This window comes from Nilaparvata lugens, chromosome 13 (assembly GCF_014356525.2).
Source record: "Nilaparvata lugens isolate BPH chromosome 13, ASM1435652v1, whole genome shotgun sequence".
NCBI classification, from domain to species: Eukaryota; Metazoa; Arthropoda; class Insecta; order Hemiptera; family Delphacidae; genus Nilaparvata; species Nilaparvata lugens.
The window spans coordinates 27,085,251-27,097,307 of record NC_052516.1 but is presented as its reverse complement, the minus strand read 5'-3'; the positions used below and the strand labels follow the sequence as shown (position 1 = coordinate 27,097,307).

General features: G+C 36.8%; 2 protein-coding genes across 2 annotated transcripts in view; one reads left to right on the top strand and one right to left on the bottom strand.

Annotated features, from left to right (window-relative positions):
• Positions 1-12,057, top strand: part of LOC111050465 (serine-rich adhesin for platelets) — a 67,107-nt gene that overhangs the window by 33,927 nt on the left and 21,123 nt on the right. The window lies entirely within an intron of this gene.
• Positions 1,109-10,998, bottom strand: LOC111045447. The gene is made up of 9 exons (XM_039440204.1): positions 9,932-10,998; positions 8,005-8,353; positions 7,406-7,603; positions 6,743-6,933; positions 6,040-6,188; positions 5,299-5,582; positions 4,713-4,757; positions 3,680-3,814; positions 1,109-3,249 (listed from the first exon to the last, which is right to left on the bottom strand). Exons 1-9 carry the CDS (start codon positions 10,210-10,212, stop codon positions 2,968-2,970), a joined length of 1,914 nt encoding a protein of 637 aa, XP_039296138.1. The 5' UTR covers positions 10,213-10,998; the 3' UTR covers positions 1,109-2,967.

Here is a 12,057-nt window from a genome sequence, read left to right as displayed (position 1 = left end):
AGAGAGAGAGAGAGAGAGAGAGAGAGAGAGAGAGAGAGAGAGAGAGAGAGAGAGAGAGAGAGAGAGAGAGAGAGAGAGAGAGAGAGAGAGAGAGAGAGAGAGAGAGAGAGAGAGAGAGAGAGAGAGAGAGAGAGAGAGAGAGAGAGAGAGAGAGAGAGAGAGAGAGAGAGAGAGAGAGAGAGAGAGAGAGAGAGAGAGAGAGAGAGAGAGAGAGAGAGAGAGAGAGAGAGAGAGAGAGAGAGAGAGAGAGAGAGAGAGAGAGAGAGAGAGAGAGAGAGAGAGAGAGAGAGAGAGAGAGAGAGAGAGAGAGAGAGAGAGAGAGAGAGAGAGAGAGAGAGAGAGAGAGAGAGAGAGAGAGAGAGAGAGAGAGAGAGAGAGAGAGAGAGAGAGAGAGAGAGAGAGAGAGAGAGAGAGAGAGAGAGAGAGAGAGAGAGAGAGAGAGAGAGAGAGAGAGAGAGAGAGAGAGAGAGAGAGAGAGAGAGAGAGAGAGAGAGAGAGAGAGAGAGAGAGAGAGAGAGAGAGAGAGAGAGAGAGAGAGAGAGAGAGAGAGAGAGAGAGAGAGAGAGAGAGAGAGAGAGAGAGAGAGAGAGAGAGAGAGAGAGAGAGAGAGAGAGAGAGAGAGAGAGAGAGAGAGAGAGAGAGAGAGAGAGAGAGAGAGAGAGAGAGAGAGAGAGAGAGAGAGAGAGAGAGAGAGAGAGAGAGAGAGAGAGAGAGAGAGAGAGAGAGAGAGAGAGAGAGAGAGAGAGAGAGAGAGAGAGAGAGAGAGAGAGAGAGAGAGAGAGAGAGAGAGAGAGAGAGAGAGAGAGAGAGAGAGAGAGAGAGAGAGAGAGAGAGAGAGAGAGAGAGAGAGAGAGAGAGAGAGAGAGAGAGAGAGAGAGAGAGAGAGAGAGAGAGAGAGAGAGAGAGAGAGAGAGAGAGAGAGAGAGAGAGAGAGAGAGAGAGAGAGAGAGAGAGAGAGAGAGAGAGAGAGAGAGAGAGAGAGAGAGAGAGAGAGAGAGAGAGAGAGAGAGAGAGAGAGAGAGACAAAAATAAAAATAAAAAATGAAATAAGAAGAAGAAAAACTTTTTATAATTCTCAAACAGTACGTTAATTTTTTTTAAATATTTAATTGTTAAACAGTTATTTGAAAACATGACCGGCTGATTTGACTTTCTCGGTTACTGAGCAATCTGGCAGCACTGTAACCCTTAAGAACAATGCTGCAGTCTGAGGTTTGCACGGACTATAGATCTTTCCAAAGTAATGCATTAATGGAGTTCGTATGTTGTGGATTATTAATTATTGTGACTAGTGTCCAATTTTGATTGATATTTTGAACTGTACTTATAGTCCGGGTGCAAATGTCATGTAAATTGAATCATGAAAATGTCATTATTTCTCATTCCTCACAACCTCTTTTCCATGTCGCTTCTTCTATAGATACCAATTTCACTTTTCTTCCACATTCATCTTCCTCTTCACCTGTCACCTCATGTTCGTCGATCCGCCTCTACTTCCTCTCAACCTTCTTTCTTCTATCTTTTTCTCTATTCATTTTTCGTTTTAATTCTTTGTCATCCCTCACCTTTGTACGTATATCCAACTATCCATGCATGTATCTTATTTCTCTCCTTTTATCTCAATATATATTCTTTCCAGCACACTTCTTCCTTTATTCTCCCAGTTCCTTTACTCTTCCCTTCATTAACTCTTTTTACTCTTCTCTCAATTATTCTCCTTCGTTCCCCACTCTTCACCCTGAACCCTTTTCTCAACCCGAGACTCGGAAGCACCCGAAATTGCAAACCATCTAATGGTACTCTACATCTTCCACCACTGGTCATAAAAAGCGCTCACCGAAATCCCTCTGTGTATTACATCATAATCCCACCCTTTACTAAACTTCCTTTTGATACCTTCCTTCCTCATATTTCGTCCCTCCTTTTGATTCCCACTTCATTCTTCCACTCACACCTCCCTTTTCTACACTGGCAGCTAATTTTACATTTCAGTTTCTAACTTGGCAACAAGGCTGAAGATTTATTGCTGCTATACTAAAATTCAATTTCTGTCAGCATTCCTCATGAATATCATAATTCGAGTCTCATTCAAGTAATTCTGTCAGTTTTGCGTGGTTCCCGCTACAGTTCTGTCCCAATATCAATCAGCGTTATTCTACTTTGTACGCATATTTTAATTCTTCATAATGGCAAGGAAAGTTGTGTGAGTGCCCCACACCAGATTTTTTTTCAAATTGTGTGCATGTGAGTACTTTCAAGTGGTCAGGTGTGGAGCTATATTATTTGATAGACGTTAAGTGCCAGTTTCTTTGTGATTTGTAGAATTAGTATGACTGTACAACGGAATTCTAAGTTTGTGTCTACATATTGTATTCAAGCTATGGAAGCTATTAGAATCATACTTATTCGAATTAAATACTTGATTTATACTTATTCAATAAAAATAGGTACAGCTAAGGATCTAAGAGTTGGAGGTGATGCAATGGGATAAATATAAATACCTGGGCAACGTGATATCATCAGAGAGCAATTCCAAAAGAGAAATCACGAGTAGAATTGGACAGGCCAGGCAGGCAACACAAACATTGAATTACATATTTTGGTCCAAAAATATTACAAACCTTACACCAATTAGAATTTATCATTTCATTGTACAGAGTATCTAAGACTCTGAAACTTGGGAATCAACAAAACGAGACTCTCAAAGAATAAATGCTTTGGAAATGGATTTCTCGCGCCGAAGTTGTTGTGTTTCAAGGATGGATCGAGTGAGGAATACGGAGATAAGGAGATAAGAAGGAGAGGTAGACCGCCTGAAATGTGAAACAAACACATGTATGATGAATAGAAATATGGTCAAGGGAGGCTAGAATAATCGGAATAAATAGCAGATGGGCTGGAGCTGAAGAATAAACTCGTATATATGTATATATAGAATAAATTTTATTTTCATTTTCATTTTTATCATTATTGGAACACCCTGCAGTATCCCGTCAAGGGGCTCCTACATACGGGGCAAATAATGGGTTGCGGCAGAACACCCCTGTAGTTGACTGTGCGGCGATGAACCAGCACACAGGTGCCACACAGTACAAAATGCGCACAAGGCTGCGTCATATAGGAGCGCTTGTGGACCGCGCAGGCGACGCATACCAAGTCGCCTTCGCCAGCGACGGCATCATCCGCGTTAACTGCCACTCTAGCCAGGTACGCCATCTGCCTCTGGCTCAGTTGTTCGGCCTCGGCTTGCTGCAAACATATTTGACGGTAAAGCAAATGACATTTAATTAGGTTAGCATGATTTCAATTAAACTCTAATAAGTGATAAAAACATCCATTCACTGGACCCCATTTGTATTCTTTAAATGCAACTTATATTATGATCGTAAAGAGATCTATCGTAAAGACTATGCCACAATTATTTTGTAATTGCATGATAGAATCAAAATTAAAATCTTGAAATATAATTTTTAATCTAATAACAAATTTAATTTTGGCTTTCTATTTGAAAATCAATTAACAAAACTGAAATGAAACAAAAACACATTAATCTTACTCGCAATCTATATTTAACTCGCAATCTTCACTAGAGTACCGTTCGGTATTCTACATGTCTATAAGCGAGTATTATATATCTGGTTGCTTATATTTTATTGTTACTAGAGAATAGTATACTCACGTCTGCGGGCCATGGGTTGTTCATGAAATCAAGGTTTCCTTCTCCACCTCTCTCACCAATTGCTCGACCACCTCTTCCTCGTCCTTCACCCCTCCTTGCACCACCTCTCCTTGCACCACCTCTTCCTCTTCTTGGCTAGCAACAGATAAATATATTATTATAAAACGAAAATCCAAATTGAATGCAATCCAAACCTGGATCACCCCGAAGACTTCTGCAACTACAAATATTGACAACAGGGTAAATAGTCGTCGGGGTGATTTACAGCATTTAATTTTGATTTTCATTTAATAATAAATATCTCAGTAATTTTCATCTGTAGATAAATATAGCAACAACATCTTGAATATTGATTGTATAAGTATCTCGTGCTCTAGACAAGAGTATCATTCATTTTAGAATGTAATATTATGTATTCATCAAAAGTAATACCGGTGATTTATGCAATGAAAATGCATAAAGAGCAGCTATAAGTACTTCAATCAATTGATGACTATGATCCACCAAATAGTTGGTACTAGTGACAATAGTGACTGTGTTATTTAAAAATAACTAAAAGATAACCTTATTTTGGACTATGTTACCTATTTATTAAAATTTGGGAGAGAAACACTTTTGGGCTGAGCCTGTTGTTTCTCTCTGAAATCATAATGTTATGATTTGTTTTGTACCTACTGTATCAATGAAGAAATATCAAATTCAAAATAAATAGGCGACTGGAAAAATATTTTCAACATAATGTAATTGAATGATTCCACAATAGGCCATTATGGAAATGATTTGGGGCCATGACCCTTGTAGAAATATTAGTGCGAAGTATTTTCTGTTAACAAAAATTGATCACAGATAATTATACTATAATTTTCTATATTATCACTTTATATAGTTTTTATTTGAATATACCTTCTGGAATTCATATTTTCAGAACTTCGATCGTGAAATTGTGATCATGTGTATTAGTTGTTTATCCCTCAATAACAGTAATGTATGAACATGAGAATGAATAAATGAACAATAATTATCATTGCCTTACTTGATTTTGAGGGACAACAGCAGGAAAGTTGTTGTTCTGATGAATCTGCAAATGTCAAAACGTTCATTAAAATTTCTTCGTATTGGAATGCCAAGTACTAAATTACATTCAATCTTCCTAACTTGAATTATATAAGATAAGTGAATTCTTCATTATATCATAACATCGTATTTTATATTCTAAAATAGCTGAGTACACAGGTTTGCTGTGCAAGGGATATTAAAATGCCATAAACGAGAATAAAGCACAGAAGTGGCGGAAGTGGCAGAAGTGGAAAAAGTAATTGGTTGCTGCAATCCGGCGTATAACTATTCAGTTTAAGCAGAACATCGTCTTCATCCATCAAAACTGCGGATAATTAGTTTCCTCTACTTCGTTTGTGATAAAATTTTTCTAAACAAATTTAAAAAATGTTTAATGGTACCGTATTTAAATATTCAGATACTATTTGTACGTTTTGTACAAACCGAGCACTATCAATATAAAATGAACAATGTTATAATTTTAGTTTCTCTACCGTACATGAGGAGAAGGGTTAGGGTAAGCTACATGAAATATCGTGATCATTCAATGAACCGTAATGTACCTGTTCTGGTTGAGGCATAATGGGCTCTGCTGCCATTACTTCAGCCGGTTGGTCCGCCTGGGCTGCTCCACCATGCAGCCGACCATTCAGTTCTCTCGTTAGGTGAGATACTCGGCTGAGGAACTCGGCAACAGTATATTGCTGTTGCCTGAGATGAGTAGTCGCCTCAAAAATTACAGCATTCTGGCGACGATATGCCCTTGACAGCGGCCGTACGTGCTGTACGCCACCCACCATGCGGCTATACTCAAGCCACTGTGACATCTCAATGTCTCTGAGATGATCTGTGAAACCATCAATCTTCATTGAATTCAACCTCATGTCAGCTTCCTAACATATCTAAAAGTATTACTTTGAATTGTCACATTGGAATGACAGGGGGAAGGTACATTGATTTTATTTTTCTTTAAACAACGTGTTAACTGCTACTCTAGCCAGGTACGCCATCTGCCTAATTTTTCTATTTAATAATTCTCCCCATTCTAATGAAAGTAATTTTTTATCACATTCTCAATTGTATGTACTATTTCAGCTAACTCTTCGATAAATGAAATAACATTTAAACCATCATGAAGGTTTGCCTATATTATTATAAACTTGTCACCTGGATGTCAGGATGAAGTCGTATTAAATAGCATAATCCATGAAATTACAAATAATATTCCATAGAAGCATACTGATAAAACTGATAAAAAAAATTAGCTGTATCGTATTACGATATCATAAAATTATGATATTTACCATGAAATTTCCATACTCCTGGATGCGCCCCCATCAATTCCACCAATCGGGAGTAAAATCCCTCGAGGGCATTATTGGTTCGGTGTGGTTGGTCAGCCACACTCATGGTATTGACTCCAACAGTCAACAACCAATAGTTGTCAATGTAACTGTAAAACAAATTAATAGTGTGATAATAATAGTTTTTATTATTATGCTGTCACTACAGTAATAATAGTATAATTTTGTTTTACAAACTTGACGCAAGAACAGCAGTTCCTGAGAAACGGTAAGAAATAGAGAAACACTAACTTTGTGGGCGTACTTGAGTACCGAATTTCAACATTTTTGGTCACGCAGTTTTCGAGAAATGATTATAATTAAGTGATTGAGTGAATGAACGATTGCTTCATTTATCTCATGGCAAGGTAGTTGGTTCCCTCTTTCACATGACTAGGCCAACACAATCTCATAATTTCTCTGTCCTCTACTACATGCACATCATTATTACTTCACCACATTATATTAACAAGCATTATTCGAAACAATCAACTAACTTGAAGAGCAATCGATGAATGTTTGACACCGGAATAGGCCTACTGAAAATTTCCAAATTAACTTAGCACGGGTTGTTAATTCACTGTAATGGCCGAAAAAGAGAAAACAACATACATTGTACATTAACTACAATTTGACATTATACACGTTTGCCATTAGGACTTACTCAAAAACATCTCGAAATTCTTCTTCCATGTTGTGCTCCTGAACATACAGCTTCACGACACCTACACCGTCAGCGATTTTTTCAGCAGGCAAAAGAGACAGGGCCATGAGCATATGGCCTGCCTTTGAGGCTTCTGCGTTTTGCTGCATAACTGCAGTCGTGTGAAGCTGTACCAGCTTTCGGTACACCGCCTGCGAACATTTGAATCAAATACAATACGATCCTTCATTTCCTATAGTCTTTAAGGTTTTTGCTAACAGGTTTTATATAATTTATAGTAGGCCTACTGATAATTATACACTATTGAGAAGGTTTTATACGAGAAAATTATTCAGCGTAAACGTTTCTGTGAAATACGTAGATAATTAGTTGTTTCAAAATTAGCCACAACGTGAATCTATCATGAAATTGAATTTTTATCCAGTTTCATATTTCTGTAAATATTCAACTTAATATGAGTGAAAAATAACTTGTTCTAGAATTTTCTTGATATTTGGCACATTTTCTCAATGCACCTGAACTTATATAAATCAGAAATTGAGTTAATGGAAGACTTTCCTCAAACCACAAATACCAATGTTGACTTATGTCAGAGCCGCTACATCATTAACACATATCACTGTTGCATCTACTTATTACATAGAAAGCAGTTATAATATTCACCTGAGCATAGTGGAAAAAGCAGCCCACGATTCGCGTGTTCGGCCACACCATTCTGGCAGCATTTTGCATTGCCTGTTCGAAGTCTGACATGACCACCGTGGGGTTCAGCTCCGGCGTATGTTCTTTCAAGTATGAAAGAACACCCTCATACGCCGACTGTGTTTTCCGTGACATAATCGCATAAGCGAGCGGAAAAAGCTGAAAATATGAGATTTATATTACTTCCATTGTTATAATTCACAATCAATGAACTATATTATTGAAGAGAGTCCTTTGTTTTTAATGGAAAAACAAGTTGCAACCATATACGGCTGCAATAAGTAGGGGCTGCCACTTGTAATGGCGAAATTATCATTAACGGTCGCAACTTGTCAAGGAAGATGTACATTTGTATATGTATCGTGGTACCTATTCAAATAAGTATTATGAATTTCTAAAGTGTTTTCTTTTATGTGCTATTAATAGCACATAGAATATATAAATAGCACATAACAGGAAACACTTTAGAGTGATATGGAAACATGATTGATCAAAGATCAATTATTCGGGACTCTACTGTATTGTAATAATTCATAACAGAATAAAATTAATTCACTTACATGGTGCATGTATTCCCCATGGATTGTCAGCAATTGGTGAGCATGGAGCTCTGCTGGCACTGTCTTGAAAGTTGCGTCGAGGTGCAACCTCTCTGTTCGACGCAGAGCATTTGTCATTTTTTGAGACATATATATAGCAGCAAACCAACCCTCTTCTTCACTGCCAATCAAGCCTCTGAAGAAGGGTTGGTCATCTCTATCTCTTCGCAGGTGCAGCCACTCTTCTCTCTGGAGTATGGCTGAAAAATCAACCAGAGAGTGCGGCATTGGCGGCAATCCCATTTGCCGATGCCGGTAAATAGAGCTGCGGATGCTAGGATATCCCAGCCTAACTGCAGCTCTAGGATATCTGAAAGGGAACAAAAGTTTATAGAAAGGTTTTAAGAAGTATAGAGAAAACAAAATGAACCACGACGACACATGTAGCCTACGATTAATTTATAATTACTAAAAATGCACAAAATTCAACTCAATTTACTGAAATGGGGCCTGGACTCTACTGTTTGACCTAATCTAGCCTATTTTATTACTATACGGTGTCCCACCAAGGTTGTATCAGCGGTTAGCAATAGATTCAAAATAACTCAAGTATGAAAATCAATGGATTTTATGTAAGATTTTCCAATAAAATGCATCTATCGAGAACAAATTGATTGGGCACTGCTGTTTCAATCAGAGCTATTCCTGGAAGTATAGATAATTTATATTTTTCTTAAAACAAAACTGTTATAACGGCAGTTGCTTCCATCCATAATTTTGATCCTATTCTGTCAAGACTAATTTTGTTTGTATATCCGACAGATCGCCAAAACTGCTTAAACAATTTCGATGAAATTTTCAATAATTCAGTATGATATATAAAGGGTATTTTTAAAGCTTCGGAAGTGTCCGTTGTGGAATATGTTTGCAAAGAATGAGGAAATTCGGTCAAAATTCAACTTGGGCGAAAAAAGGGGTTATTCATTAAAACGGCTGAATAGCTGTTGTTGCTTTTCCTAATGTAAAAATATCTTCCATAGAAGTAAGGCACTTTTCCCATGAATCAATTATTCTCAAACATTGACTGTTTTACCAAAGAAAATAGAAGGTAGCTTTCGATAAAAATATTGTAGAATATGCATAACAGTTGGTTGACTGTCAGTATTCCTCATTAACCCTCCAGTAGGCGGCGCGCGGGGTACAGGTGCACCCCACACAGTTTTGTTTACTCAGTAACTTTCTCATCCTGTCACCAGTGGAGGGTGGGCATTACAGTACCTTCAAACCAAATCTTCAGTTACAAGATACAAACGACTCGAAATGTTAACAGGAATTGATAGCTGAGTTATTATAGTTTGAATTGCTCTGGGGTACAAGTGTACCCCGCGCGCCTACTCCTGTTTTGCTTTGGCAAAACGAATTATATGTGTGATGCACTTTTCCAAGAACTGTGTCAAGAAGAGTCATCAGATGAGAACTAAATTTTTGTGGAGAATGACAATGATGGTGATGGAGAAGATATTGTCGTATAAGATATCCAAGATTTTAATGCTGGAGAAGTACTTCAACAACCTTATGATAAGATTTCGGACATTGTTGATGGGGATGATGATGACGTTCCTTTTGCATATTCATACTTGGTGAGAGATAAGGATAGAAATTTAATGAAATGGAGCGATAAAATCCACTTCCAAAAAAATGTGGTCACATTTCCTGGACCTAAAAGAGAGGATAGGGATGCGGTTTCCAAAATTGAATTTTTCAATTTATTCATGTATGAGAAATCGATCCGACTGGTAGTAACTTTAACTGACATTTATATGAAGCTATCATCTTGATCAAGGAGGTACTTGTATGAGTACCCGCTGAAGAATAAATATAATAAAACTTTTAAAACTATTTTGAATAATATTATATCATACAGAAAATGGATTCTCAAAACACATACCTTTGGCAGACTGCATCGAATATTTCCCTCGGGTTGAGTCGGCTGTTCAGGGCTTCAGCCTTGATTTCGACGCGTAGCCTTCTCAGTTCGATATCAACTTCATCCGGGGGGTGGTTATGTATTGAAGGATGAAATTCATTGCCGTCCTGGTACGTCCCACGGCTAGGACACACGGTGTTCGAACATCTCAAATATTTCACTCCGTGTTTTGTTGTATTACATTTGTATAGATAATTTTCTTTGGTATACAATACTCCAGTTCCGCACGGGATTGTATCCATATTTGACTACTTGAAAGCAACGTTTTAAGAACGAAATGAGACGTAATAACACGTACCGACTCCTTCGAGTGCTAGGCGATGACTGAGTATTTAGTAGAACAACCAAATTAATATCGGTTGGATTTTGAACTAATTTCTATTAGCCTTAGTGCTGCAGAAAATATTTTCCACAGAAAAAACTATATAAATGAAATGTAAACATGAAATGAGCTATATATTGAATATAAACATGCCTTCGAGCGGAAATATACATTCCGAAGTATGCATTCACTAGACATAAGGGCAAAGACCTTAAAGACACCAAACTCTCTATAATTTGACATCGACTTTTATTTTTCGGTGAATAGAATATATATATGTTTAGCGAATCCAATTATACAATGTTTATTTTAGCTAACACTAAAGTCAAGAAACAGTTCTTCATTAAACAATACATCAATAGCTTTTTATTATTATTGCCACTGCCCATTATTTGAAATGGTGGTAGTGAATGAGAAATGTCAACAAAACCATGAAGGAAATCAAGTTTATGTTCTATTAACGCACAATAAAATTAATATGTAAGAGAAGAAGAAGGAGAAGAGCAAGGAGAAGAAGAAGGAGAAGAAGAAGAAGATGGTGACGAAGAAGGCGAAGAAGAAGAAGATGATGAAGAAGAATAAGAAGAAGAAGAAGAGAATAAAGGAGAAGAAACTTCGTTACATTTTTCTTCATAGTCTATTTTTCTATCCATTCTCTATCTATTCGCAGTATTGCGAATGAGAAGAAGAAGAAGAAGAAGAGAAGAAGAAGAAGAAGAAGAAGAAGAAGAAGAAGAAGAAGAGAAGAAGAAGAAGAAGAAGAAGAAGAAGAAGAAGAAGAAGAAGAAGAAGAAGAAGAAGAAGAAGAGAAGAAGGAGAAGAATGATAAGATTGATTGATTGATTGTTCGATTGAGTACTTTATTTATGTAGATTAAAATATATACTGGCTTATGCACTTACATACAATAGCTTACAATACAGAAAAATTATGGATGAAATTACATAATATAGACTAAGAAAATAATTATTTAATTGTATATGATATGAAAAAAGCAATTTGTAATAACTATAGATAATTATATTGTCATGCATCTACAAGGAGGGAGAATGAGAGAGAAGGAGGATGAAGTAGAAGGGTAAATGATAAGAGGGAGAAGAAGGAGAAGGATAAGGAGAAAATGAGAAGAATGAGAAGAGGGAGGATAAGGAGAAAAAGGAGAAGGAGAAGGAGGAAAAAGAAGAAGTAAGAGATGAGGGAGAATAAGGAGAAGGAGAAGAAGAAGGAGAATTAGCATATCAAGCTAATTATTTGAAGTTTTGGCTATGCTTCCCAATCTCTGTTAATTGTATTCTTTCTTCTTTGCATTTTTATTTTCTTTCAGAATGTATTGAAGTTTCTGTATTAATGTGAATAAAATGCATAATGTTAACAAATCTTTACCCAATTTTTCTCTGAAAAATGCAGGTGGATGGAATTTCGTACAAATTATTTGAAGTTTGAAGACATTCTAAAAGAACAATAGAAGGAATAGAAGTAATTATGTTCAGTTTTGTCCTATTCCCTCATTACATTCATTTACGCAATTATTGCGAATGGATAGAGAATTAAAACAGGAATAAATTTCTCTTAATAGCTTAATATTTCAAGTTCTGAGAGTTTATTGAATTCAATCATTCTTTTACATTTTGGTTTTTTATCAAATCAAATTCAAAATTTCTAGTTTATTTAAGTGAATTCAAATCAAGTGGATAGCACAACCTATATTTCTATTCATTCAAAACTCTACCTTCATTGTATTATCATTCATCCCATCATCATCACC